Source organism: Pleurodeles waltl, chromosome 4_2, assembly GCF_031143425.1.
Source record: "Pleurodeles waltl isolate 20211129_DDA chromosome 4_2, aPleWal1.hap1.20221129, whole genome shotgun sequence".
NCBI classification, from domain to species: domain Eukaryota; kingdom Metazoa; phylum Chordata; class Amphibia; order Caudata; family Salamandridae; genus Pleurodeles; species Pleurodeles waltl.
Genome location: NC_090443.1, coordinates 383,713,286 through 383,736,981, shown reverse-complemented (window position 1 = coordinate 383,736,981; position 23,696 = coordinate 383,713,286). Strand labels below are relative to the sequence as shown.

Below are 23,696 nucleotides of genomic sequence, written 5' to 3'. Positions count from 1 at the left end.
TCACAAAAGTGTACCTGTCCTTGCTTTAGTGCAGATTTACAACTTTCATCAATTTTCAAGAATTTACAGAAGCAGGGAAGGAAATGTACTCCTAAAAAATATTTGTGAATTGCATTTTAGGTCGAGCACAAATGTATTTGTAGGTTTGCTCATGCGAAAAAGTTCTTGAGTCTTTTTTTTTCCCTCTAATTCCTTTTCCCCCCCACGGTCTTGAATAAATTTCCAAGCTTTCTCAGTATGGGAAAAGATTACAGAAGTCCTGCAGAAAACCCCTAAAACATGCAAGAGTGTAGGTTTGCACAGACTCAAAAGGGCATTCCAACCCTGGAACTATTGCTAACTGCTACCTCCAACCCCAGTATGTACATCTGTGTAAAGGTGGCAAAATAAGGGATTTTCTAGTATTCCAACCCTACTATAGTATGAGCACTTGCATAATCATAGAGGCTATTATCCTAGCCCTTTTATAACGATATAGCTGTCATAATTTGTCACCGCACTACATAGCACCAAAGGGACAAGTGGATTTTGTTACAGGACAAGTAGATTTATGAAGCAACCTGTCCCATGGACAAGTGAATATTTTTTTTAATTCCACACCCCTGTATTTCTATGTGCAATAAATGCTATGGTTTGACTAATGTTGTGTTGCTTAGGCTATTTAGCAGAAAAAGTGCTGAAAATCAATTTGAAAGAACATTTTCTTTACTTAAAATTTTTTTAATTTGATTCATCAGTAGATTTTCTCATGCTATTTGTGACCCATGCAATCTTGTGTAACTTGCTCTGAAGATTGTGTTCTGTGTGCACGTAAGGGCTTCACAGTGCTTCTTGTATGTTTTCACAATTGTCACTATTGGCTGTCTGAATAAATCGTTGGGCTAGTAACTGCTCGGTACAAGTAGCAAGGTTAACATAGCCCAAAGTCTTTACATTAATTTTGTTTTTCTTTCTAGCCATGGCTCAAGCTGTGCAGACAAATGGAGCTCAGCCTTTGAGCAAAACCTGGGAGCTCAGTTTGTATGAATTGCAGAGGACCCCTCAGGTAAAGCCAAAAAAATGCATCATGGTAAAATTGTGCAATTGTTACTAGTCAATATGTATGTGTTACGATGTACAAGAGATTTAGCTTTTTAAATCCCAGGCCAACAAGGCCATGCTCTATTTGAAGTGATAGGTATAATAATTAGTTTGATATTGGTCAACTTAAATGTGATGTTAATAATAACTCTTTTATAGCATAATTTTTGAAGTTTCTATAATGTTGTAACTATCCTGTGTTAACATTACTCAATTTTAAAGAGGTACTATAATGATGAGGGAAGGCTGATAGGCTACTAAGTAAACAAATGCTACTTATTTGGCCTGTTAAGGACCAACTGAAGCAAACAATAAAGTGATGGAAATAACAATTTAATTAATCTCCACCACTGGCTATTGCTGGGGCTGCATTCCATCCCATCATTTTGTGTCCAATGTGGCCAGCCCAGGCATATAAGAGCCAAAAATTGAGTCCTGCTACATTAGGAATGTCCAGGCCAGACTGCTAGGCCAGGTTACCTCGAGATGGCAACATAGGAACTCCTATTGAACAGCCATGCTTAGGCCTCATCTGTGATGTAGAGCTGGAGTCCTGTGGCACATAGAGCAAAGGACTTGTGTCTGGGAATACCAGTCACAAGTGTGGCATCTACTGAAACAAAAAAGTGATGGATTAAATGTCTGAATGCACAACCACTTGTATTCACTTAGAGCCACCTTTCTGCGCTGGGTTTCTCATAAAATGAACTGTCTCCAACAGGCACAAAAGCTTTTCTGTGGGATTGTGTCTTCTATGATATCACCAACCTTATAAAGTGTTACAGCGCACTGTGTGAACCTTTTGCTGACAGGTTTAATTTTTAATGTTGTTTTTGTATCATGCAGTCACCAAATTTTTCAGCCACTACTTTTGGCCTTTTGAAGTAACATGCCATGCCTTTACCTTGGTTTCCAGGAAGCAATTACAGATGGACTTGAAATTGTGGTATCTCCGAGAAGCCTGCACAGTGAGTTAATGTGTCCAATCTGTCTGGATATGTTGAAAAACACCATGACTACCAAGGAGTGCTTGCATCGCTTTTGTGCCGACTGCATCATCACAGCCCTCAGAAGCGGGTTCGTAAACAATCAATCTCAAAATCCTTATATTAAGCATAACCACTATCTAGTTTGGTGTTTAGAGTTGCAAATATCAGCAGAGTATGACCAAGCCATTAAGAAAGAAAGAAAAATTTGTAAGGTTTCCTCCAAATATATTCTACTGTTTCATTCTTACACCAATAGCCCTCAAGCTACAAACTCCTAAACAAGCCATTAGGTTTGGCCTTTGGGACCTATTGGTTTTGCCTGTATTTTTGGCCATGCTGAATAGCATCCTTAAAGCTGTGCAGCATGGCTAAAGTATAAAACATATGCATGTGGATACAAAATGATGTGGGGAGCTTTTTTTCTGTTTAGTTATTGATTAGAGTTGGATCAGTATTCTTTTTCTAAACAGGGGCTTGGGAAAGCAGCCTGGGGGTTGGGGGGAGACAGGAGCAACATGGGGCGTGGGTGGAGTTGGGGCAGCAGTGGGCTAGAGAGCAATGTGGAGCAGGCAGGGGGACCACACTCTTCGAGTAGGCAACTGGGGAAGTACATGGGTGATTAGGAGAAGCAATGGGCCACAGAAGAGGTTGTGGATGGGGCAAGCAACATAGAGTGTGAGGATAGGGAGAAAAGCACCAGTTAAGCGAGCAACATGGAGTGGGTAAGGGAGAACCACATGGACAAGAATACAATGGGGGAGTACATGAGGGAAATGGGTAAGCCCACAATATCTCTTGCAACAGACTGCACATACCATATCTAGACAACAAGACCTAAAAAAAAAAAAAAACCCTCTTCCATCCATAGACCAGTAAACCACTGTCGGAGCTCCATTCAGATGGTCACAGCACAAGGAAGAGCTACTGGGCAGAACTGTGCGGGGCTGAGGCTTTTTACTCCCTATGTGCCAGGACCAGACCTACTATGGATCCTGAGCAACTGGGCCAAGTACCACTTTAGTAGTTGACTCTGTGTTAGTAGTCCTAGGCTTTTGGGAGGAGGGGGTAGATACAGGGGGGTGAGCACAGGCACACAACTCAAAATACATTCAATAGCAGCAATAAAAGATTGCCCAGTAAAATACTTTTATTTTACGACAGAAGTAGTATTTATATAGAAACACAAAGTGAAAAAAGCATACACAAAGAATACACACAACCCCGTGAAGAGAGGGCTAAAGTGTTTCGTGGCAGTCCTCTGAATTCCACTTCCCTCTCACAAGCGATAGCGGTTATTCCCCATTCACTATAGGTCACATTCAGGTTGGGCCCCACTAGCAGTCTGGGTCTCAGGAGTCCCACTCAAACTCAGTCAGAAAAGGCAAAACTGTTTCAGCAATGAAGCGCTGTGGCATACAGGTTCCCCTGGGGTTCTCCGACCCATAGCTCAGTCTTATCCTTACCAGCAGGGATTGTCCCACCGAAGTATCAGAGACCATCTCTCTCGTGGGCGCGGCAGCGGCTGTCTCTAGTGAGTATCACACATCCGACTCTGTAGAGGCCACGGCTGGGTACAGTGGTAAGTCTCGCTTGGTCTTTCTCTCATGGAGGAGAGGGTGTGGAGGGATGGGTAGTGTTGGCAGTTCCTAGGACCAATCCTCAGTCTAGGCTCAGGCCAGCGTGGATCAACACAGCAACCTCTCCTCACGATAGTAGCATCCACCAACAGTGCTCCTTGTATTCCTCTGGTGGACAATTCTGGCTTATGAGGGTCATTATACCTGCTCTTTGCTCGAGCAGTGGCTTAACTGCGCAGTAGTACGTTGTTCTTTCCGGCTGCTCCCTCTTGTATAAAGGGTTGCCGTCTCAAACTGCACACGGGCGATGGCCCAAATGGCATGGCAGTCTTTAAAACTGCCCCCTCTGATATACAGGGTCGCCATTTTAAAACTGCACATGGGCAGTGACCCGATTGGTGCAGCAAATTCACTTCTCACTTAATGGCGTCCTGCGCTATTAGATAGGAGTCGCCGACCTCAACGTACATACGGGCAATGATGATCGGTGTAGAAAAGTTCATAGCTCACTTGATGGCGGCCCTTCACTGGCATACAATGGTTGCTGACTTAAAACTGCATACAGGCAATGACCCGATTGGTGCAGCAGCTGTCTTCTTACTGCAGGGATCCGCTTGCCAGGATCCCCACCCTGGTGATCACTCCCTCCAGCTCTCTTCTTCCTCATAGGGCTTACTGTTCATGGCAAGCAAGCAGACACTGCTGCCACAGAGCAGATGATCTTGGATGTCCCTGGGTGATGTTGTCGCACCCAGCTGGGAGTCTGGCAGGCCTTAGCTTCCAGCTATTGTCACAGGCACTAGTCTTGTAGAGCTTCCCCTTCTGACACAGCCCTTCTGGCTGCCTGACAGGTGACAATTTTGGAGGTCTTGATCTCCCCTTTTTATTGTCCATTGCCAGACACCAGATGGGATTTAGGGTCTGAGTTTTTGAAGTTTGTGTTCTGGATTTGCTTTCTTTTGAAGTGCCCTTTCCCCCAGAAAGCAGTCTCACAGCAGGAGTGACTCCAGACCGCTCTTATTCTTCCAATGTGCGTCTCACCTAATTCATAGGAATGCAACAATCCACAAATATGTCTAGGGTGGCCCTCTACCTACTCATGCTCTTCCAGTCAGCCCCTTGTCTATGTGACCGCTATAGCCACTGTCTTTTAGCCATGTAGTACAGTAGCAGCACTGTTTTTCAGCATGACTAAAAGTTCACGACTTAGTGTAGAGTGGCATAGGAGAGAATGGCATGGAATGGCATATTGTAGTGTGGTGTAGAGTTCAGTGGAGTGACGTAAAGTACAGTGGCATAGACTAGAGGGGAGTGGCGTAGATTAGAGTGGAATGGATTGGCATAGAGTGGAGAGGTTCAGATAGGACAGGTAGGCATAGATTGGAGTGCTGCAGACTGGCAGTGAGTTGAGTGGCGTAGACTGCAGTGCCATAGAGTGTTGTAGAGTGGCATTGTGTGGAATGAAGTGGCCTAGAGTAGACTGGCTTCAAGTGGAGTAGAGAGGGATTGTGTGGAGTGTCATAGAGTGTAGTGATGTAGAGTGGTTGGAGTGGAGTAGCGTGGAGTAGGGAGGAGTGCGTCGGAAGAGAGTGGCTTAGAGTGGAGTAGTGTTGAATGGGGTGGCATAGAGTAGAGTGGTGTTGAGTAGAATGCCACAGAGTGGCATTTTGTGGAGTGGCACAAAGTAGAGTGTAGTGGTTCTGGGTGCAAGTAACTAATGGGTCGATAAAGACTACAGATAGGGTAAAAACAACATCAATAAGAAGCCTTATGCCTGTGCTAAAAGTAGGAAAGTTCATTGCACTTGAAGGAATAATACTGAAACGCTTATAAAATAAAAAAAATGTAATGTGTTGCAAAAAGACAAGGAAGAACAAAGGAGGAGAATCACATGTACCATCTCCATGCTCTGGGGAGAAGATAACACAAGAAAGGAAGAGAAGCCTATGGGAGATAAGAAATTGAAAGACTGCAAATGAGATTGACAACAAAAGCAAGTAATTGCATGTTGTGAGCAGGTTGTAAACCAACTGAATTGTAAACAATACATCTCGCAGCACAGCACATGCGCTGTGTAGGTGATATCTAAAAAGGGTAATAGCCTTTCACCACTATAAGGGTAGCGCTTTGGGTGCCCCTGTTTGTCCAGCAATACTGCAATCTGTGACACAGATGTGTTATGGCGCATAATTTGTGTGCGCCCATGACACAAAAACCAGCTCCAGGAATCCAGACATCATTGCAGTTGGGGGTACTCTGGGCAGGACTTACATGTTCATCACCATGCGAGGGACTTTTCCATTGCAAAAACCGCCATGCATCAATAAATCTGAATACCAAGTAATTTATCTGAAAAAGATGCGGAAGCAGCTGTGCTCTGGTTTGTACTTGAAACCCGGTGTATAGTAATTCTCAAGTTTTCTTTTTCTAGCTGCAAATGATCTGCAGGTGAACAAAAATCATAATTAATGTACGAATCATTATTGCTCTATTTCTTTCCAGATTTGTGTAGTAACTTCTAATATAAGTGGCATACGTCTGTTCACAACCTCTTGAGCCTAGAATGAAAAATTTGCCCGAAGAATGTTGTTCTTTGTTTGCTGTACTTTTTGTTTTAATGATTGATGGTGCCTTTAAAGACTCATGCTGCTATCAAACAGCATTTCACAACTTAGACTACATTTTCAGTGGGTTGGGAACTGTTTTCTTCTCCATGGGCCTCAATTCAGCTTCCAGATTATATTTACAGCTTAGCATATGCTTTTCCTACATTTTGTTGTAGGTTGGAGGCTATCTGTTTGTTCTTTTACCAGCTGGAAAAGATCAGCCCTTCCGACTCGGACTTGTGATTCTTTCGACAAGGAAAATGTATATGTGATTGTGTTTGTTTTGAGGGTCATGTCTCCTTGCAGCCATTTCAGAGTGACGTTTCATGATTGGTTTTATGCCTGTCAGACACGAACACCTGGACATTAAGGTAATGTGGATAAAGGCCCAGCTGTAGGCTCTACTGTGGCAGAATATAGGTAGGCTTGGCTAAGTCCCTTTTTTGTAAGTACACATAACATATGAGGTTTAGAGAGCCTTTCAGGAGGGAGGGGGGCTAGATTTCTGCTTTAAGTGGGTAGTTCTGCAGTATCACCAAAACCTTGCCTGAACAAATCTTTTTTCATGGCACTACTCTGGCCTTAGGGAGAAGTGCTCTGAACGTTTGACAAGACAATGTTTTTGTTTCTTTCTCCATTTCACGTTACTGTTCTTATTATGTTAGGGACCTTACAAAATGGGCAGCTTTCTTAGGCTTTTTTAGTGCCCTTGAGACACTGGAATGAAAGTCGAGAGCAGCCTTCCTTTAGATTATCGGAGGTTAATTTGTTGCTAACGACTAGAAAACACCATTGCTGAATAACCATTGGAACAGAATCCTCGTTTACTGCTCTGAATCTGTGGCTGTGCTGCCAATTAGCGGCAGGACGAGGCACCACTTCTTGAGGTTTTAAGTTAACAGCGTGGTGCCACACACATACTGTATTTCTCCTTGTTCATAGCTGGCCACGTTCTCTCCTACCACTCCTTTTCCAGTTCCCTTTACTTCTAGGTGTCAAGAGGAACCTGCTTCCATTTGAGCTTAGTAATGCCACTCACATGGTCTCATCTGCACATTTTTCTTACATTTCTAGTGATCCAAGCCGTCTGTAGGAGCACACCTACTGCTTGCTACTAGTCATTTGTCACTCCCTAAAGGTAGTTTAAAGGATGAAGGCCACCGACTTGTTTTGAGAGGGTCTTCGTCACATAAAGAAGCGCATGCTAAGTCATTTCAAGTATGTATCATGCTGCCACAGTTCTGTAATGACTAGGAACAATCCCAGATGCCGGTAGGCTTCAGAACCTACTGAATCCACTTCCATGGTCACCCACACAAAGGCACAGTTACTCCTTTACTGACTTACGTTCTTGGAATGAGGATTATAAGACCCTGACCTTTATCTTTTATACTGTTGATCATAGAGGGCAAATACATTGTCTAGCCCTAAGTCTTGCTGTCCTGTTAAATGATGGCTGCCAAGAATGCAGGGGTTCGTGCCTGGGGCATTGGTAATGGCTTAGGTTATTCCAGTAAGGGGTTAGACTGTTTTTCCGTCTTATTGTTGGAGGGATCTGCAGACGGACGTCTTAAGTGTCAGATGCCATACCCAGTCCTCCAGAGCCAGGACGGGATGTGCTGCACTCTTCGGCAGATATTTTCGTTTCAACTTCATGGGCCACCCCACATACTCCCTGCAAATGTTGCCCTCAGTTGACCTTGATTGTAAATTCCATAGTTGCCCAATCATTTGTTTCCTCCTACCTTTATATCTGGCCTAGAGGGAGCTTTAGCTGTCTTGACAGCCTCACATAATCAAAAGGAATCTTAAATACAAAATACACACATTTATAGATGCATAGAGGGACTTTGGGTCATTCCTCATCGTCCATTGGTTTGTTCATGTGTAGTTTACATTTTGCTTCTGCCCATTCGAGAGTACAGCACAGGGAAAGAGGTCACCCCACTTCAGCCTTTGGCTGTCTTGCACTGTGCCTGGACCACATAAGCGCATCAAGCCCAAAAAAAAAAATAATCTGTTTCAGTGCCAGGGTTAGTGGACTTATGCTTTACTTTGCCAATACTTTTTTTTTCATAGTCTTTATCCATTATTAGCATTCTTATTGTTTGAGTTCTGTTAAAACATTTTAAAGCTGATAGTGTCTATTTTCTGCTATTAGGAATCATATTTTCTCTTGATGTCCATTAAAACTAAAACGAGTTTGTATACCTATACCGAGTATACTAGTTGGAAAGCACACATATTATTCTGTTAGAATTATATGCAAATATACAATAATTTTCTAGTTAATGTTTTTGTTGCATGCATTGATTGCCACTTTTAAGTGTCTTTTTTTTTTTTTTTTTTTTAATAGCTTTCTTTGGTATATGCGTGCAATAAAGAATAAAATAAAATTAACCATCACTCCAGTTTGCCAAGGCCAGGCCTATTGGCTTTGCTTGCTTTTTTCCCTCTTGCTCTAAGATTCCCTAGAAATCCTGGCCCCACAAAAGTCTGCATTAAACACCTTTGAGAAGCATGATACACATGCTCTGCATACTCCTGCCATCTAGTGTTGGATTCGGAGTGCTGCAAGTTGTTTTTTGTCGAATAAGTATTTTTCTGAGTCACAGGATCAAGTGACTCCTTCTCGGTGATACTGCGCATGGACATTGAACCATTTGTTAGATTGTTTTCTCTCCTCCATCAGGTTCCGACGTGTCTTTGTTCTGTCTTTGGACTCGCTCCGGTTCGAAACTTTCCTTCCGTTTTTCCTTTATCAACGGTATTGTTCATTTGATCGCGTATATCCATCTTCGTGTTTTTCTCACCCGTTTGGGCCTACCTCAAACAGAATTTGCATAGCTGATGGAAAGGACGCCATTTAATTTCTTTACTCTGTGCCACTTGAAAGTGCCCCCACCAAAAAACATCTGCCAACCAACAAGAACTCGTCAGTTGGAGATGGCGCACAAGACTCCGTTCGACACCCCGGACATCTTTTGGGAGGAGCACACCGAGGAGGAGCTGGAACAATAGGAGGCATTCTCCATCCAGGACGCCAACTCCGATGCCCAGTTGGATATGGAAAGCAACAAGGTGAGATCAGCACAACCCATGAATGCCGTGGCCTCTCCTGCCAACCCTAAAACTGTTAAAAAGCCCCTTACAGAGGTCACCGGACTGCCATGCCACCAGGTCATGGTCCGATTCGAAAAACAGTTTCGACTGCCCTGCTCACCAGCTCCTCTCCAAAAACAGCCAAGACTACACCACCATCTAAGGCATTGACCTCCAGCTCCTCGGTCATAGCCATTTTGATCCGGACTTCGGCACAGAGTACTTTGGCTCTGAGCCAACCAGCTTCCACTGCTGCTTCAGTGCGAACAAAAGGACACAGACCAAACCTGTGTGCCGAAAACAAGAGAGCCAACTTCTTCAGAGCGTAAAGACTCCAGCCAGTCTTCAGCTACGCCATCACCAGTGGAGCCTATTTCGAAAACTTTGGACACTCAGCAGCGCCACCTCCATATCCAGGAGGGTAAAGGGCACATTATTGCCCCCCTCCGTCACATTTAAGAGGAAACTGTCTTTCCAAGGGGCTTTGGGCACTTCACTAACCCCAAAGAAAGTCACTAAGGACAAGGCTACCATGACTTTTCTCAAGCCTTCTCCTCTTTCCCCCTCTTACTCCTGATCCACATTCTCCACCACCCCCACTCCCTGCTTCTCTTCCACCCACTCCCCTCCTCATTCACCTGCCTCTCCTACTGCAGGAGTTCTGACACCTCAGGGCTCCCCATTATTTATCGGGGAGGATTTGGGTTGGACACCGCAGGACCCACAGCAGGGTTCAGATCCATGGGACACATATGATGATCCCATAATAAGTACAGATCCAGATTTGTACCCTGCACTACCCTCCCCACCAGAGGATATTACATCCTACCAGCAGGTAGTAGCTCGGGCAGCCGCCTTCCATAATGTTGAGCTGCATAGGGACCCCATTTAACAGGACTCCCTTTCCGATAACCTAACGTCCACACAAAGGGAAATACAGTTCCTCCCCATGCTCCCTGGAATGCTTCGTCATGCATACAATATTTTTAAAGAACTGGTTCACTCTAGGGCTATCACCCCTAGAGTAGACAGAACGTATAAGACTGCTCCCTCTGATCAGATCGCAGGTCCCACCAGACTCCACAGTGGCCACCACTGCACATAAATGGGCCAATAGTCAAGGCCACAGGAGACTCTCCTCTTCCTGACAAGGAGAGCAAAAAGCTGGATGCTGCTGGCAAAAGATTCACAGGCATTGCTATCCATGTACGCTCGGGCTCACTGGGATGAAATGAAAGAGCTCCTCCAATATCTCCCAGAAGAGCACCGCAAAAAAGGACAGCAGATTGTTGCAGAGGGGCAAGCAATCACTAATCATTCCATCAGTTGTGCCCTGGATGCTGCATACACGACTGCACGTGGTGTTACACCAGTATCTTGGTTAGGAGACTTGCCTGGCTTCAATGCTCTAGCTTCAAGCCAGAGGGCCAGCAAGTGGTGCTCAATAGGTCCTAAAACAAAGAACAACTTTCGGCCCTCAAGTGGATCCCAATCTTGAGAAGTTGAAGAAAGATACAGACCCCACAAAAGCCATGGGGGCTCTTCAGTCCCCTTCACAAAGAGACACTTTTTGTCGCCCCACTTCCAGAGGTGGTTACAAAACAACAACCTCGGAAGCCTCTACCCCCATTTGAGACAGCCTTCAACCTCATTTTCCTGAGGTTTCTTCAGGGGAGCCAATAGAGGCAATAGTCAAGGCAGAGGTAAGAGCACCACCACCTGCAGCTCTACCTCCACATCAAAACAGTGACTACCTGCATCTCCCACCCCCCACTCTACACCTGTCCGGGGACGACTTACATTTTTTTTTATACAGAATGGGTCAATATCACCTTGGACCAAATGGTCCTTTTCAGTATCCAACATGGTTACTGCCTGGAGCTCATTACCACCCCTCCAAACATTTCCCCTCGCTCTCACAGGCTATCCCACAAACACCTCACCATTCTCAAAAAAGAGGTGCAATCCCTTCTTCTCAAAGGGGCCATAGAGCCTGTTCTAGTACAACATGAGGGAATAGAACTATACTCACTTATCCCCAAAAAGGATGGCTTTCTCAGGCCTTTCTGGATGTCAGACCCTAAAACCACTACATTCTATCAGAACACTTTGATATGGTCACTCTTCAAGACACAATTCACTTCCTTCAGCAGGGCAACTTTATGACGGCCCTAGATCTAAAGGATGTCTAAATCCATAATCCCCATCCACCCTGCACATCGAAAATACCTAGGATTTGTAGTTGCAGGCAAACATTCCCAGTTCAAAGTCCTGCTTTTCGTAGTCACGACTGCTCCCAGAGTTTTCACGGAGTGCTTAGCAGTAGTTGCCACATACTTCAGAAGACAAAACATACATACATGTGTTCCCTTACTTAGATGACTGGCTTATCAAAAGCAGCACACTACCACACTGCCAACATTAGACTCAAATTACAGTGGACCTACTTTGTTCACTGGGATTCACAATCAACGTTGTCAAATCCCATCTTCAACCTCTTCAGATACAGCGCTATGTAGGAGATATTCTCAAATAATTGTTTGAGCTAGCATACCCCAATCCTTCTCGGGTTCACACTTTTCAGTCTCTTCTCTCCCAGTATCAGGAGAATCGTATATACACAGTCAGGACTATCATGCACCTGTTAGGGATGATGACTCCCTGCGTTGCCATCGATCCATATGCCAGGCTCCACATGTGTCCTTTACAGCACTATCCGTCTCGTCCGTGGTCTCAGTCAGAGGGGCACCTGGAAGATCCAGTGTTAGACCGCCATACTGACCGCTCACTGCAGTGATGGAACACCACCAACCTGTTGAAAGGGCGGCCTTTTCTGGACCCTGTGCCTCAGATCATTTTGACCACTGATGCATCACTGACAGGCTGGGGTGCTCACCTTCAAGACCTCACAGTACAGGGTCTTTGGGATCTCAGTCACCAATCTCTACATATCAGTTACCTTGAGCTTCAGGCAGTCTTTCTAGCATTGAAAGCATTTCTTCATCACTTATCCCACAAAGTTGTCTTAGTCCTCCCCGACAACATGGCAGCCATGTATTGCCTACAAAAACAGGGGGAGCACAGTCGCCCCAATTTTCACAAGTCTCTCTCACACCACATGGAAGTGGGCTCCCCACCACTGCATTCACCTGGTGGCAGAGTGACTCCCAGGAATGTCCAACGACTTTGCAGACCTGCTCAGCAGGATGCAGCAACAAGTCCACAAATGGGAACTCCACCCTCTAGTCCTTCAGAAATACTTCCTTAAGTGAGGAACTCCTCAGATAGAGCTTTTTGCCACAGCAGAAAACGCAAAATGCCCAAGCTTCACCTCCAAGAATTCCCCCCACCCCCCTCCTCCATCCAGAGGTGCAACACTCTGTGGATGAACTGGCCAGGGATATTTGCTTATGCTTTTCCACCACTCCGTCTCATTCAATTTCTGGTTTGGAAAATCAGGCAGACATATCTCACCATGATCCCACTTGGGGGTGTCAGTTATGGTTCACCACACTTCTGGACCTCTCAGTAGTTCCCCCACGAGAAGCTCCCTAACAGGCTGGACCTTCTCACTCAAGGACAGATCGGACATCCAGATCTCAAGTCACTCAACCTTGCGATATGGCTCCTGAGGTCATAGAGTTTGGTTACTTGGGCTTGCCTACTGAATGTATGGACATCCTCAAGGAAGCTCATGGACCCACAACTAGAGGATGTTATACTGCAAAATGGAAACGTTTTGTGTGCTACTGCCAACCCAAACATATTAATCCCATTAAAGCTACTGACCGAGACATTGTTTGTTACTTGCTCCACTTACGGAAAGCAAATCTGGGTTACACTTCCATTCGCTTACATCTCACAGCTATAGCTGCATATTTACAAAATTGGCAACGTACTTCCTTGTTCAAAATTCCAACTATCAAAGCTTTCGAAAAGGTTTTTCCACCCAGAGTGCCTCCGGCACCATCCTGGAACCTCAATATTGTGCTTACCTTTTTAGCCACTTCATTCATGCCCTCTTCAGTATCTTTCTTGAAACATGGCATTCTTAGTTGATAACACATCACTCAGATGTGTTCGTGAGCTTCAGACCCTAACTTTGGAAGAACCTTTCTTCCAGATCCATAAAGACAAGGTGGTCCTTCGCACAAATCTGAATTTCCTTCCTAAAGTGGTTTCCAATTCCATATCAACCAACTAATTGAACTACCAGTCTTCTTTCCTTAGCCTGACTCAGTTGCAGAAAAAGCCCGCCACACTTTAGGTGTTAAAAGTGCATTGATGTTTTGCATTGATAGAACTAAAGACTTTAGGAAAACCAAACAGCTCTTTGTAGCTTTTTCGATTACCTCCCAAAGGCTATCCTGTTTCCAAAAACAGCATAGCTAGATGGACAGTGAAATGTATACAAACCTGTTATGCCAAGGCAAAAAGACAACTTCCTGTCACTCCCTGAACGCACTCTACTAGGAAGAAGGGAGCCACTATGGCCTTCCTTGGAAACATACCTGACCTCTGTAATGCAGGTACATGGTCTACACCACATACATTCAGTAAACATTATTGTGTGGATATACTTGCTCGCCAGCAAGCCAGTGTAGGCCCAGCAGTACTAAGTACACTTTTCCAGTCAACTGCAACTCCTATAGGCTAGCCACCACTTTCACAAAGGAACTGCTTTACATTCTATGCAGAGCATGTGTATCTACAGCCACACATGCCATCAAACTGAAAATGTTACTTACCCAGTAAGCATCTGTTCGTGGCATGTAGTACTGTAGATTAACATGCACCCTCCTTCCTCCCTGGACGCCTGTGGCCATTCCAGTTCCTTTATATTTATATATACTTGTACATATGTACATATTTAGTTACATTTGCATGGACATCTCTTTCTCTATACTTCCTCTGTACTCCTTTTCTCACCCACCTGCGGGAAAACAATCTAAAAAGCAGTTGATGCCCAGGCGTAGTATCACAGAGAAAAAGGGGTCTCTCGATCCTGTGACTCATAAAAATACTTCTTCCAAGAAAAACAAATTGCAGCACTTCAAACCCAACACTAGATTGCAGGGGTATGCAGCGCATGTGCATCTACAGCGCTACATGCCACAAACAGATGCTTACTGAGTAAGTTACATTTTCCAGGTAGGGTGGTACGCACTTGAAAGAAGCGACACCCAACGGACTAGGAGTGATGAGTTACCATGAAGGTGGCTTAATCATCCAGGACTGTGTGTTCTATAGAATGGTAGGCACTGAAGACTTTCACTTTACAATATTTTTGAGGATTGATTATCTCACTTGAGCAGCTGCTTTGATATCAGTTTTCAAGTAAGATTTGTGCAGAAAGTGTGCACCGATATTCAGTAAACAGTTTTTCAGCTTTCCGAGATAGTGATATTCCTCAGTTACTTGATTTGATGGTTCCACTTTCCTTTGCTCTAAGATATCATCACCAATAACAGAGGATCTATGAACAGCAAAGAATCTGTCTAAAATATTTTCAATGTCAGTTTAACAATATATCTAATTTGACATCATATACATTGAATGGCTGTTTAGCATGAATATTTTGAATACAAACTGGAGCAGAAATAATCTCATAAGAAAATCATCAGTGTTCTTATAATTTGCATACATGGGTTCTAAGAAAAAATATATATTCATACGAGGGACTGCAAAAAATAGCACTATTTAAGGTTTGGCTTTCTTTTGAGAATCTCAGGTGTTCTGAGATTTGTAGTCTAGGTCTGCTTCTTTCGAGCCAATGATATTGACCCACTTGATAGCAGTGTGTTGGAACAGAAAAACCTGTCACTTGTAACATTATGGTATAATAATGACCTACAGCTTGTGGAAAATCTAGCTGCAGTGCACTAGTATTTAAGGTGAGCCAAGGGCCCTTGTTGGCCAATATGGTAACTATTGCCAGGGTCGACTTTAGCGCTGGTGGCAACCTGTGCGGCAATCTATTTTGGCACTCCCCCACCCCATGACCACCTCCTCAGATTTCCTCACTACCACAGAGTAAATGTTTCCCTCATCTCTCCATAACCCCCCCCTTTCACATACATTAATTAGTTTTAAAGCTCACAAAGCACTCCACGACGCTGGCCCTGCCTACCTCAGTGAGCGACTCTCCTTCCACACTCCCAGCCATCAACTCCGCTACGCCAACCTTGCTCTAGGTACCGTCCCTCGCATCCACCGCACTACAGCCGGTGGCAGATCTTTCTCCTACCTCGCCGCCAAAACCTGGAACTCCCTCCCTACCCACCTATGACAGAACCAGGACCTGCCGACCTTCAGGAAACCCCTCAAGACCTGGCTGTTCGAGCAGTAGCACTTTTTCTCCTCCCCCTCCCCCCACCTGCTGTCAGTGCCTTGAGACCCTAGCGGGTGAGTAGCACCCTTTATAAATGATTGATTGATTGATAGCGCTGGCAAAGGCTGGCTTTACGAATCCACTGCAGCAGGCACATTAACCCTCTATGCTACTTTATATCGAGTCAAAGCTGCCACTACATAAAACTCCATCTCTGTACCTAGCAGGATCATTACTCCCAATCTCTTGACATATTGTTTCCCTAAGGCTGGACGCACAAGTAACTTTTAAATAGCAAGTTTCAAAGGTATTGCTAAGCACAGCGCATCTCCCCCACCCCCGGTCAGCGCCCCCCAATTCAGGTCAGCACCCAGTGCAGCTGCACTGCTGGCACAGCCCTAAAGCGGGCTGTGACTATTGCAGTCATCTGAATTCTAAAACAGTTGTGTTTATATATAGGAGAGGAGTTAAACCATAAGAAATGTTTTCTCAATTTTGGCAAACACTGTGTGAGCCAGACAGTTGATTTTCATGAATAAGCAAAATAAAGTCCTATTTTGAATGTATCATGAAATCTCTATAAGCATATTCGTTTGTGCTGGAGAGAACATATGCTAAAACATTGTGTCCCATTCGAAATATTTTGAATGTCACCTAAGAACCAAAGCCTGAGACATAGTGAAACTGTGAAGCTTAGTTCAAAGCTAAGTACTGTTCCCAGAGCTGCACAAATTTTCATTCCTTCTGCATCAATCTTATTTTTAAAATACATTTTTATTTTACTTTTGCCTGTGATGTATCGACGCATTTGTTTAACGAGGGCATATGTTCATCTCAAAAAAATTGTAGTAGAAGTTTAGGAACTCGTTTGATTTATGTTTTTTTGGCTTTGTAATTTAATTGTTTTTTTTTTGGTAACATGTCAAATTTCAACAGCATTGAGATCTTGTTTGAGCAGGAAGTAAGTGAATTATTTGTCACCAATTATGTAACTGTGTTGGAAGTCTTCTGTGTATGTGTAATCTGTGATGCATGGTGAGTTCTCGAGCTGTGATGGGACCTGTAATATCTAGAGTGAAAGACGTTTGTTGGGTGCAACACGTACTTTTTTTCTTTGCCCATTACCAAGATGGTCTCCATGAATACACCTACAAACCTTTCATTAATTCTAAAAAATTAAGTGAAATACCTTAGTCATTGGATTGCTTTTGGTATGAAGTCACATTTGGAGTGCATGATTGTAAATTGTACTTTCATGCCATGTGTTTAAGAAAATACCAACTGCTTTTTTGTCTGCGCTGGTTAAAAGGGACGTTCTCATTAGAAAGAAGGCACAGCTAGTGCGCTGTTTCAGCCTATCTAATATTTGTGTTTGCTAGCATTCAAACTCACATAGGTAGCTCTTCCTAATAAGGAATATCCTTTTACATCTTACATTGTATACAGTTTCTTTAGCTTCTCAGACCTAGGCATTTTGTTGTGTTTTTGGCTTTCTGCTCATTCACATGGGGCATACCCAAACATAAAGTAGTTGCCTTCAGTGTCAGGGACTACTACGACGGTTTGGATCTTTTGAGACCCAAAATATTTTTGGTTTTAGCCAATTTTATTTTAATATTAGCAGGGGTCTTGCAGATCCACCAATAACGTTTTACAAAAAAAACATGACGCAACAGGTATTGGCAGAAGATACCACATGTGGTTCTGTGGCTGACTGGCGTTCACTACGGTACTGCCTTGGGGCAAGGTCTGTTCAAGGTGGTAGCTCATACCTAAGTAAGACATAGTATACTGACCCAGAGATATTCTCAGTCTAATAAGGGTAAACGGAGTAAAGCCTGTGTAACAAATCTTTCCAAGTAGCATTTTTGGAAAACTGTCAGAGTTAGCTTTATGGAAGCAGCAATTAATTCACAAACTAACAAGCCTGTGAATTTTTTCTCTTATTTGGAGTGTTGCCTTTAATCTTCTTTTTTCGATCTCATAGGAACAAGGAGTGCCCCACGTGTCGGAAGAAGCTAGTTTCCAAAAGATCCCTTCGCCCAGATCCAAATTTTGATGCACTCATCAGCAAAATCTATCCGAGCCGCGATGAGTATGAAGCGCACCAGGAACGAGTGCTCCAGAGGATCAACAAGCACAACAACCAGCAAGCTCTGAGCCACAGTATTGAAGAGGGGCTTAAGATCCAGGCGATGAACAGGTGAGAGACCATAGTACAGTTGAGGTTAGAATTTGAGTGATTCTTACAGAAGTAGAGTAGGACATTACATTTCTTACATTTTATATTGCCATCTACTTATGCAAATATCGAAAAAATGATGATGGAATGTTAACTGTTCAAAGATCAGGAAATTATCATGCACTTGTGTAAATAAACATAAAATAATTGTAAACAAATTGAAGTTTGTGACAAGTCATTTAAGGGGATCTGTGAACAAAATAGAGCATTTAACTTATTTCAGCTGTCCAAGCCTCCAGTTCATCTGTGAGAGTGAAAGGATAACGTATAACAAGGAATTCACCTCATACTATCTTATTTTATGATATCATAGTAATCTTTATTTTCTAAAGAAGAAAAAAAAAGTTACCAGCATCGATAGCTGTGTGAAAAGCGTATAGTGAAGTTCACTCATTCACAGTACATACTGTACAAATTTGTACTAAGTGACAGACAAGGAGCAACAACTGGGAAGAAAAAGGATGTGCCATTAGAGGGAGGATTCTTAGGGTAACATAACTGTCAGGATGATGATGTAGAAAGGGAGGAAGGAGGAGAAAGAAGAAAGTGCAGCAGATGAAAGTAAAAGCAGAACAGGGAAATCAGGAAAGGACGAGGAAGGATAAAAAGTGAGGTAGGGTGAGGTTGGAAGGACCCTATCTATAATCTCCTTGGGTGTTAAGAGAATCAGATGTGTTTTACCATGGGTAAAGGGAGCGGGGTGGGTTCAAGCTACATATCCAGTGTATTCCAAAATTTATAAGAAATTTTATAATTAAAATTACAGTTGGCTAGTGTCTTGTCTGCTTACTGTTGGCTAGTTTCTTTTCTGCACCCTTTATAAAGCAGACTGTAGGAAGTTGGCTCTGTATATACTATTTCAAAGTAAGAAATAGCATGCACAGAGTACAAGGGTTCCCCTTAGAGGTAAGATAGTGGCAAAAAGAGATAATTCTAATGCTCTATTTTGTGGTAGTGTGGTCGAGCAGTAGGCTTATCAGAGGGTAGTGTTAAGCATTTGTTGTACACACACAGGCAATAAATGAGGAACACACACTCAAAGACAATTCCAGGCCAATAGGTTTTTGTATAGAAAAATATATTTTCTTAGTTTATTTTAAGAACCACAGGGTCAAGATTCACAAACAATACCTTAAATGAAAGGTATTTCACTTAGGAACTTTAGGAACTTTAAATTAGCAAAATAGCATATACAGTTTTCACACAAATGGCAAATAGCTATTTTAAAACTAGACACTGCAATTTTCAACAGTTCCTGGGGAAGGTAAGTGTTTGTTAGTTTTGCAGGTAAGTAAACCACCTACGGGGTTCAAAGTTGGGTCCAAGGTAGCCCACCGTTGGGGGTTCAGGGCCACCCCAAAGTTACCACACCAGCAGCTCAGGGCCGGTCAGGTGCAGAGGTCAAAGTGGTGCCCAAAACGCATAGGCTTCAATGGAGAAGGGGTGCCCCGGTTCCAGTCTGCCAGCAGGTAAGTACCCGCGTCTTCGGAGGGCAGGCCAGGGGGGTTTTGTAGGGCACTGGGGGGGGGGGGGACACAAGTCCGCACAAAAAGTACACCCTCAGCGGCACTGGGGTGGCCGGGTGCAGTGTGCAAACAGGCGTTGGGTTCGCAATGTAATCCAATGGGAGACCAAGGGGTCTCTTCAGCGATGCAGGCAAGGGGGGGCTCCTCGGGGTAGCCACCACCTAGGCAAGGGAGAGGGCCACCTGGGGGTCGCTCCTGCACTTCAGGTCCTGGGGGCTGCGGGTGCAGTGTCTTTACCCGGCGTCGGGACTTTGAAGCAGGCAGTCGCGGTCAGGGGGAGCCTCGGGATTCCCTCTGCAGGCGTTGCTGTGGAGGCTCAGGGGGGTCAACTCTGGCTACTCAAGGTCTCGTAGTCGCCGGGGAGTCCTCCCTGTGGTGCTTGTTCTCCACAAGTCGAGCCGGGGGCGTCGGGTGCAGAGTGCAAAGTCTCACGCTTCCGGCGGGAAAAGTGTGTTGTTTCAAAGTTGCTTCTTTGTTGCAAAGTTGCAGTCTTTGGGGAACAGAGCCGCTGTCCTCTGGAGTTCTTGGTCCTTCTAGATGCAGGGTAGTCCTCTGAGGCTTCGGAGGTCGCTGGACCCTGTGGAACGCGTCGCTGGAGCAGTGTCTTTTAGAAGTGGGGAGACAGGCCGGTAGAGCTGGGGCCAAAGCAGTTGGTGTCTCCGTCTTCTCTGCAGGTTTTCAGCTCAGCAGTCCTCCTTCGTCTTAGGTTGCAGGAATCTAGTTTCCTAGGTTCTGGGGAGCCCCTAAATACTGAATTTAGGGGTGTGTTTAGGTCTGGGAGGGCAGTAGCCAATGGCTACTGTCCTTGAGGATGGCTACATCCTCTTTGTGCCTCCTCCCCGAGGGGAGGGGGGCACATCCCTATTCCTATTGGGGGAATCCTCCAAAATCAAGATGGAGGATTTCTAAAGGCAGGGGTCACCTCAGCTCAGGACACCTTAGGGGCTGTCCTGACTGGTGGGTGACTCCTCCTTGTTTTTCTCATTATCTCTCCTGGACTTGCCGCCAAAAGTGGGGGCTGTGTCCAGTGGGCGGGCATCTCCACTAGCTGGAGTGCCCTGGGGCATTGTAACACAAAGCTTGAGCCTTTGAGGCTCACTGCTAGGTGTTACAGTTCCTGCAGGGGGGAGGTGTGAAGCACCTCCACCCAGAGCAGGCTTTTGTTTCTGTCCTCAGAGCACAAAGGCCCTCACCACATGGGGTCAGAAACTCGTCTCTCAGCAGCAGGCTGGCACAGACCAGTCAGTCCTGCACTGAACAATTGGGTAAAATACAGGGGGCTTCTCTAAGATGCCCTCTGTGTGCATTTTCTAATAAATCCAACACTGGCATCAGTGTGGGTTTATTATTCTGAGAAGTTTGATACCAAACTTCCCAGTTTTCAGTGTAGCCATTATGGTGCTGTGGAGTTCGTGTTTGACAGACTCCCAGACCATATACTCTTATGGCTACCCTGCACTTACAATGTCTAAGGTTTTGCTTAGACACTGTAGGGGCACAGTGCTCATGCACCTATGCCCTCACCTGTGGTATAGTGCACCCTGCCTTAGGGCTGTAAGGCCTGTTAGAAGGGTGACTTACCTATGCCATAGTCAGTGTGAGGTTGGCATGGCACCCTGAGGGGAGTGCCATGTCGACTTAGTCATTTTCTACCCACCAGCACACACAAGCTGGCAAGCAGTGTGTCTGTGCTGAGTGAGGGGTCCCCAGGGTGGCATAAGACATGCTGCAGCCCTTAGAGACCTTCCCTGGCATCAGGGCCCTTGGTACGAGGGGTACCAGTTACAAGGGACTTACCTGGGTGCCAGGGTTGTGCCAATTGTGGAGACAATGGTACATTTTAGGTGAAAGAACACTGGTGCTGGGGCCTGGTTAGCAGGGTCCCAGCACACTTCTCAGTCAAGTCAGCATCTGTATCAGGCAAAAAGTGGGGGGTAATTGCAACAGGGAGCCATTTCCTTACACAGACCCATACCCCATACTGTCCATCTACTGAGTGAAGTTGTGAGGAAAAATAATAAATAGCCCCCGTGGCTCTTCATACAGTTTAAAAAATATTGATTATAAAGATGTCATGTTTATAAATGTCATGAAATCTTAAACAAATCTTAACATTAACAGGTCCATCTAGTGATGTCAGAATAATTTTCCGAAATATTAATGTATCCCAATAACTTGTATTGGGTTAAAGTTCTCAACCACTTTTTCACCTGCTAATGAGCGAGAGCTCTGAAATCATATATCAAACACTTACATATTGAAATTTCCTGAAAGTCTGATCAAATGTATTGATTGAATTTAATTATTCAATTTGCAGCAGCTTATGTGTGTTCTGTAAAAATGCTTATGTATGGAACGTTACAGAAGCATAGTCGCTCAGCATGCCAAAACGCAGAGCTGGTCTTCTTAAATTCTCTTATTTGCCCATGTTTTGAAGACCAACATTTCCTACCAGACAGCTAAAAGCACCAGTTCAAGGCCGGACCCTCCACAGCTGATAAATGTTAGCATTGCAAGTGCACATGAGTGGAAGTAATACACTAAATAAACTGCTCTGCCCTTGTGGACTCTGATCGGTGAGGTCAAAACCTGTTTGGAAAAGCACATGCCAGGCAGTCCACTACAATATCTTTACTGTAGCAGTGGTATAATGTCGGCTTTACAATTACTGGACACATGCCTTTATCTCACCTTTATTCACATGTTTAACTTTTCTTTTTAACACCTAATCAGGTTACAAAGAGGTAAAAAGCAGCTGATAGAGAATGGGAGTGGCGCTGAAGACAACGGGGACAGCTCGCACTGCAGCAACGCATCAGTGCACAGCAATCAAGAGGCTGGACCTAGCAACAAGAAGACCAAGACCTCGGATGATTCAGGTCTTGAACTGGACAATAACAATGAGACTGTGGCTATGGATCCCAGCTTGGATGGATCCTGTGAAATAGAGCTTGTTTTCCGGCCCCATCCAACGCTCATGGAGAAAGATGATAGTGCACAGACAAGGTATGTGCTCACCAGCAAGATGCGTACGACTAATTTGTACAACATAACGATCTTTTTTTCTTATTGCTTTGAGTTTCCAATACAAAAGTGTTTTTTCAGTGAAAAAAACTATGAAATTAATATATACAAAAAAATCGCATCACATTTGTCAATTCCTCCCTAACCCCAAAGCTCTTCTTTTGCCTCTCACTTCCCCCCCCCCCCCATCCCTTTCGGGTTTCTTGCCTTTTTCCATTTATCTTTAACAGTTCCTCTGTTGCGTCCTACTGATTAAACCTGCTGCACACTGCAAACCAACCCTCCACTGTTGCTGCACACTCCATAGATTGGTGTTTTGGTATTTTTTTTAATATCTTTTTTTATTAAAAAAAAAAAAAAAATTTGGAGAGGACCCAACAACTACAGTTAGGGAAAAAAATGCTTTGATGGGCTAGTTAGGTGTTTTTCATCTACCCTTACAAGATAGTTGTACACCACCTTGAAACTGTAAATGAAAAAGAGAAACTCAAAATTGCCACCATAGCATGACTAATGCCCACTCGAATGGTGATGGTGGGGCCACCGTAGCATTATGATGCTTAATTGTGTTTGCATGATGACACAAGTGCACATGCATCATTGCAGTTATTTTTACGTCTTTTTGTCAATGCTGAGCGCCATTGGCAAAAAAGCACTTGGCAAAGCCGATGCGCTTGCGTTGCTAGCCAATATGCAAGACTTACTGGTTTTATAGCAGTCTGTGGCCAGAGCAAGGTCACTCAACCATGTTGTTCTCGGATTTAGCAAACCAGCTGCTCTCAGTTGATTTTGCAAATTACTCAAGTTTCACCACCAAGATTCCTGTATCTGTGTGGGTTTCAAACATTTGTAGATCCTCGTAGGAGCACAAAGGCATTTCAAAGAGATTGAAGGTTGTAGCTAAAATGCCTGAAATATGCCATCCATTCCCAGGTCTCTTTGAAAATCAATAGCATTTTGCCACCACATTTTGCATAATGGGATTTTAAAGGGGCTATCTAACCCTACGTTCAGGTGTTGGAAATGTTAATGTGAAAATAATAAAAAGTTATCATAATTTCGTTACAGTGGCTCCATCTGTGCCACAGAGCCCCTAAACGGTATTCTCTTTATTAATCTATGCAATAAGAGAGGGACATACATATACAGCTGTTTTTGAAATATTAGTTCAAATGCTATATCATCCGTGCTGACCTTCATCTTCACCAACACATCAACT

General features: G+C 44.2%; 1 protein-coding gene across 2 annotated transcripts in view; it reads left to right on the top strand.

Moving 5' to 3' along the window:
* RNF2 (ring finger protein 2) overlaps positions 1-23,696 on the top strand; it is a 131,467-nt gene that overhangs the window by 55,645 nt on the left and 52,126 nt on the right. For both annotated transcript variants that reach the window (XM_069231508.1, XM_069231509.1), the window contains exons 3-6: positions 957-1,045; positions 1,997-2,157; positions 17,673-17,888; positions 22,187-22,459. In XM_069231508.1, coding sequence (XP_069087609.1) covers positions 957-1,045; positions 1,997-2,157; positions 17,673-17,888; positions 22,187-22,459 — 739 coding nt within the window. The remainder of the gene's footprint in view (positions 1-956; positions 1,046-1,996; positions 2,158-17,672; positions 17,889-22,186; positions 22,460-23,696) is intronic.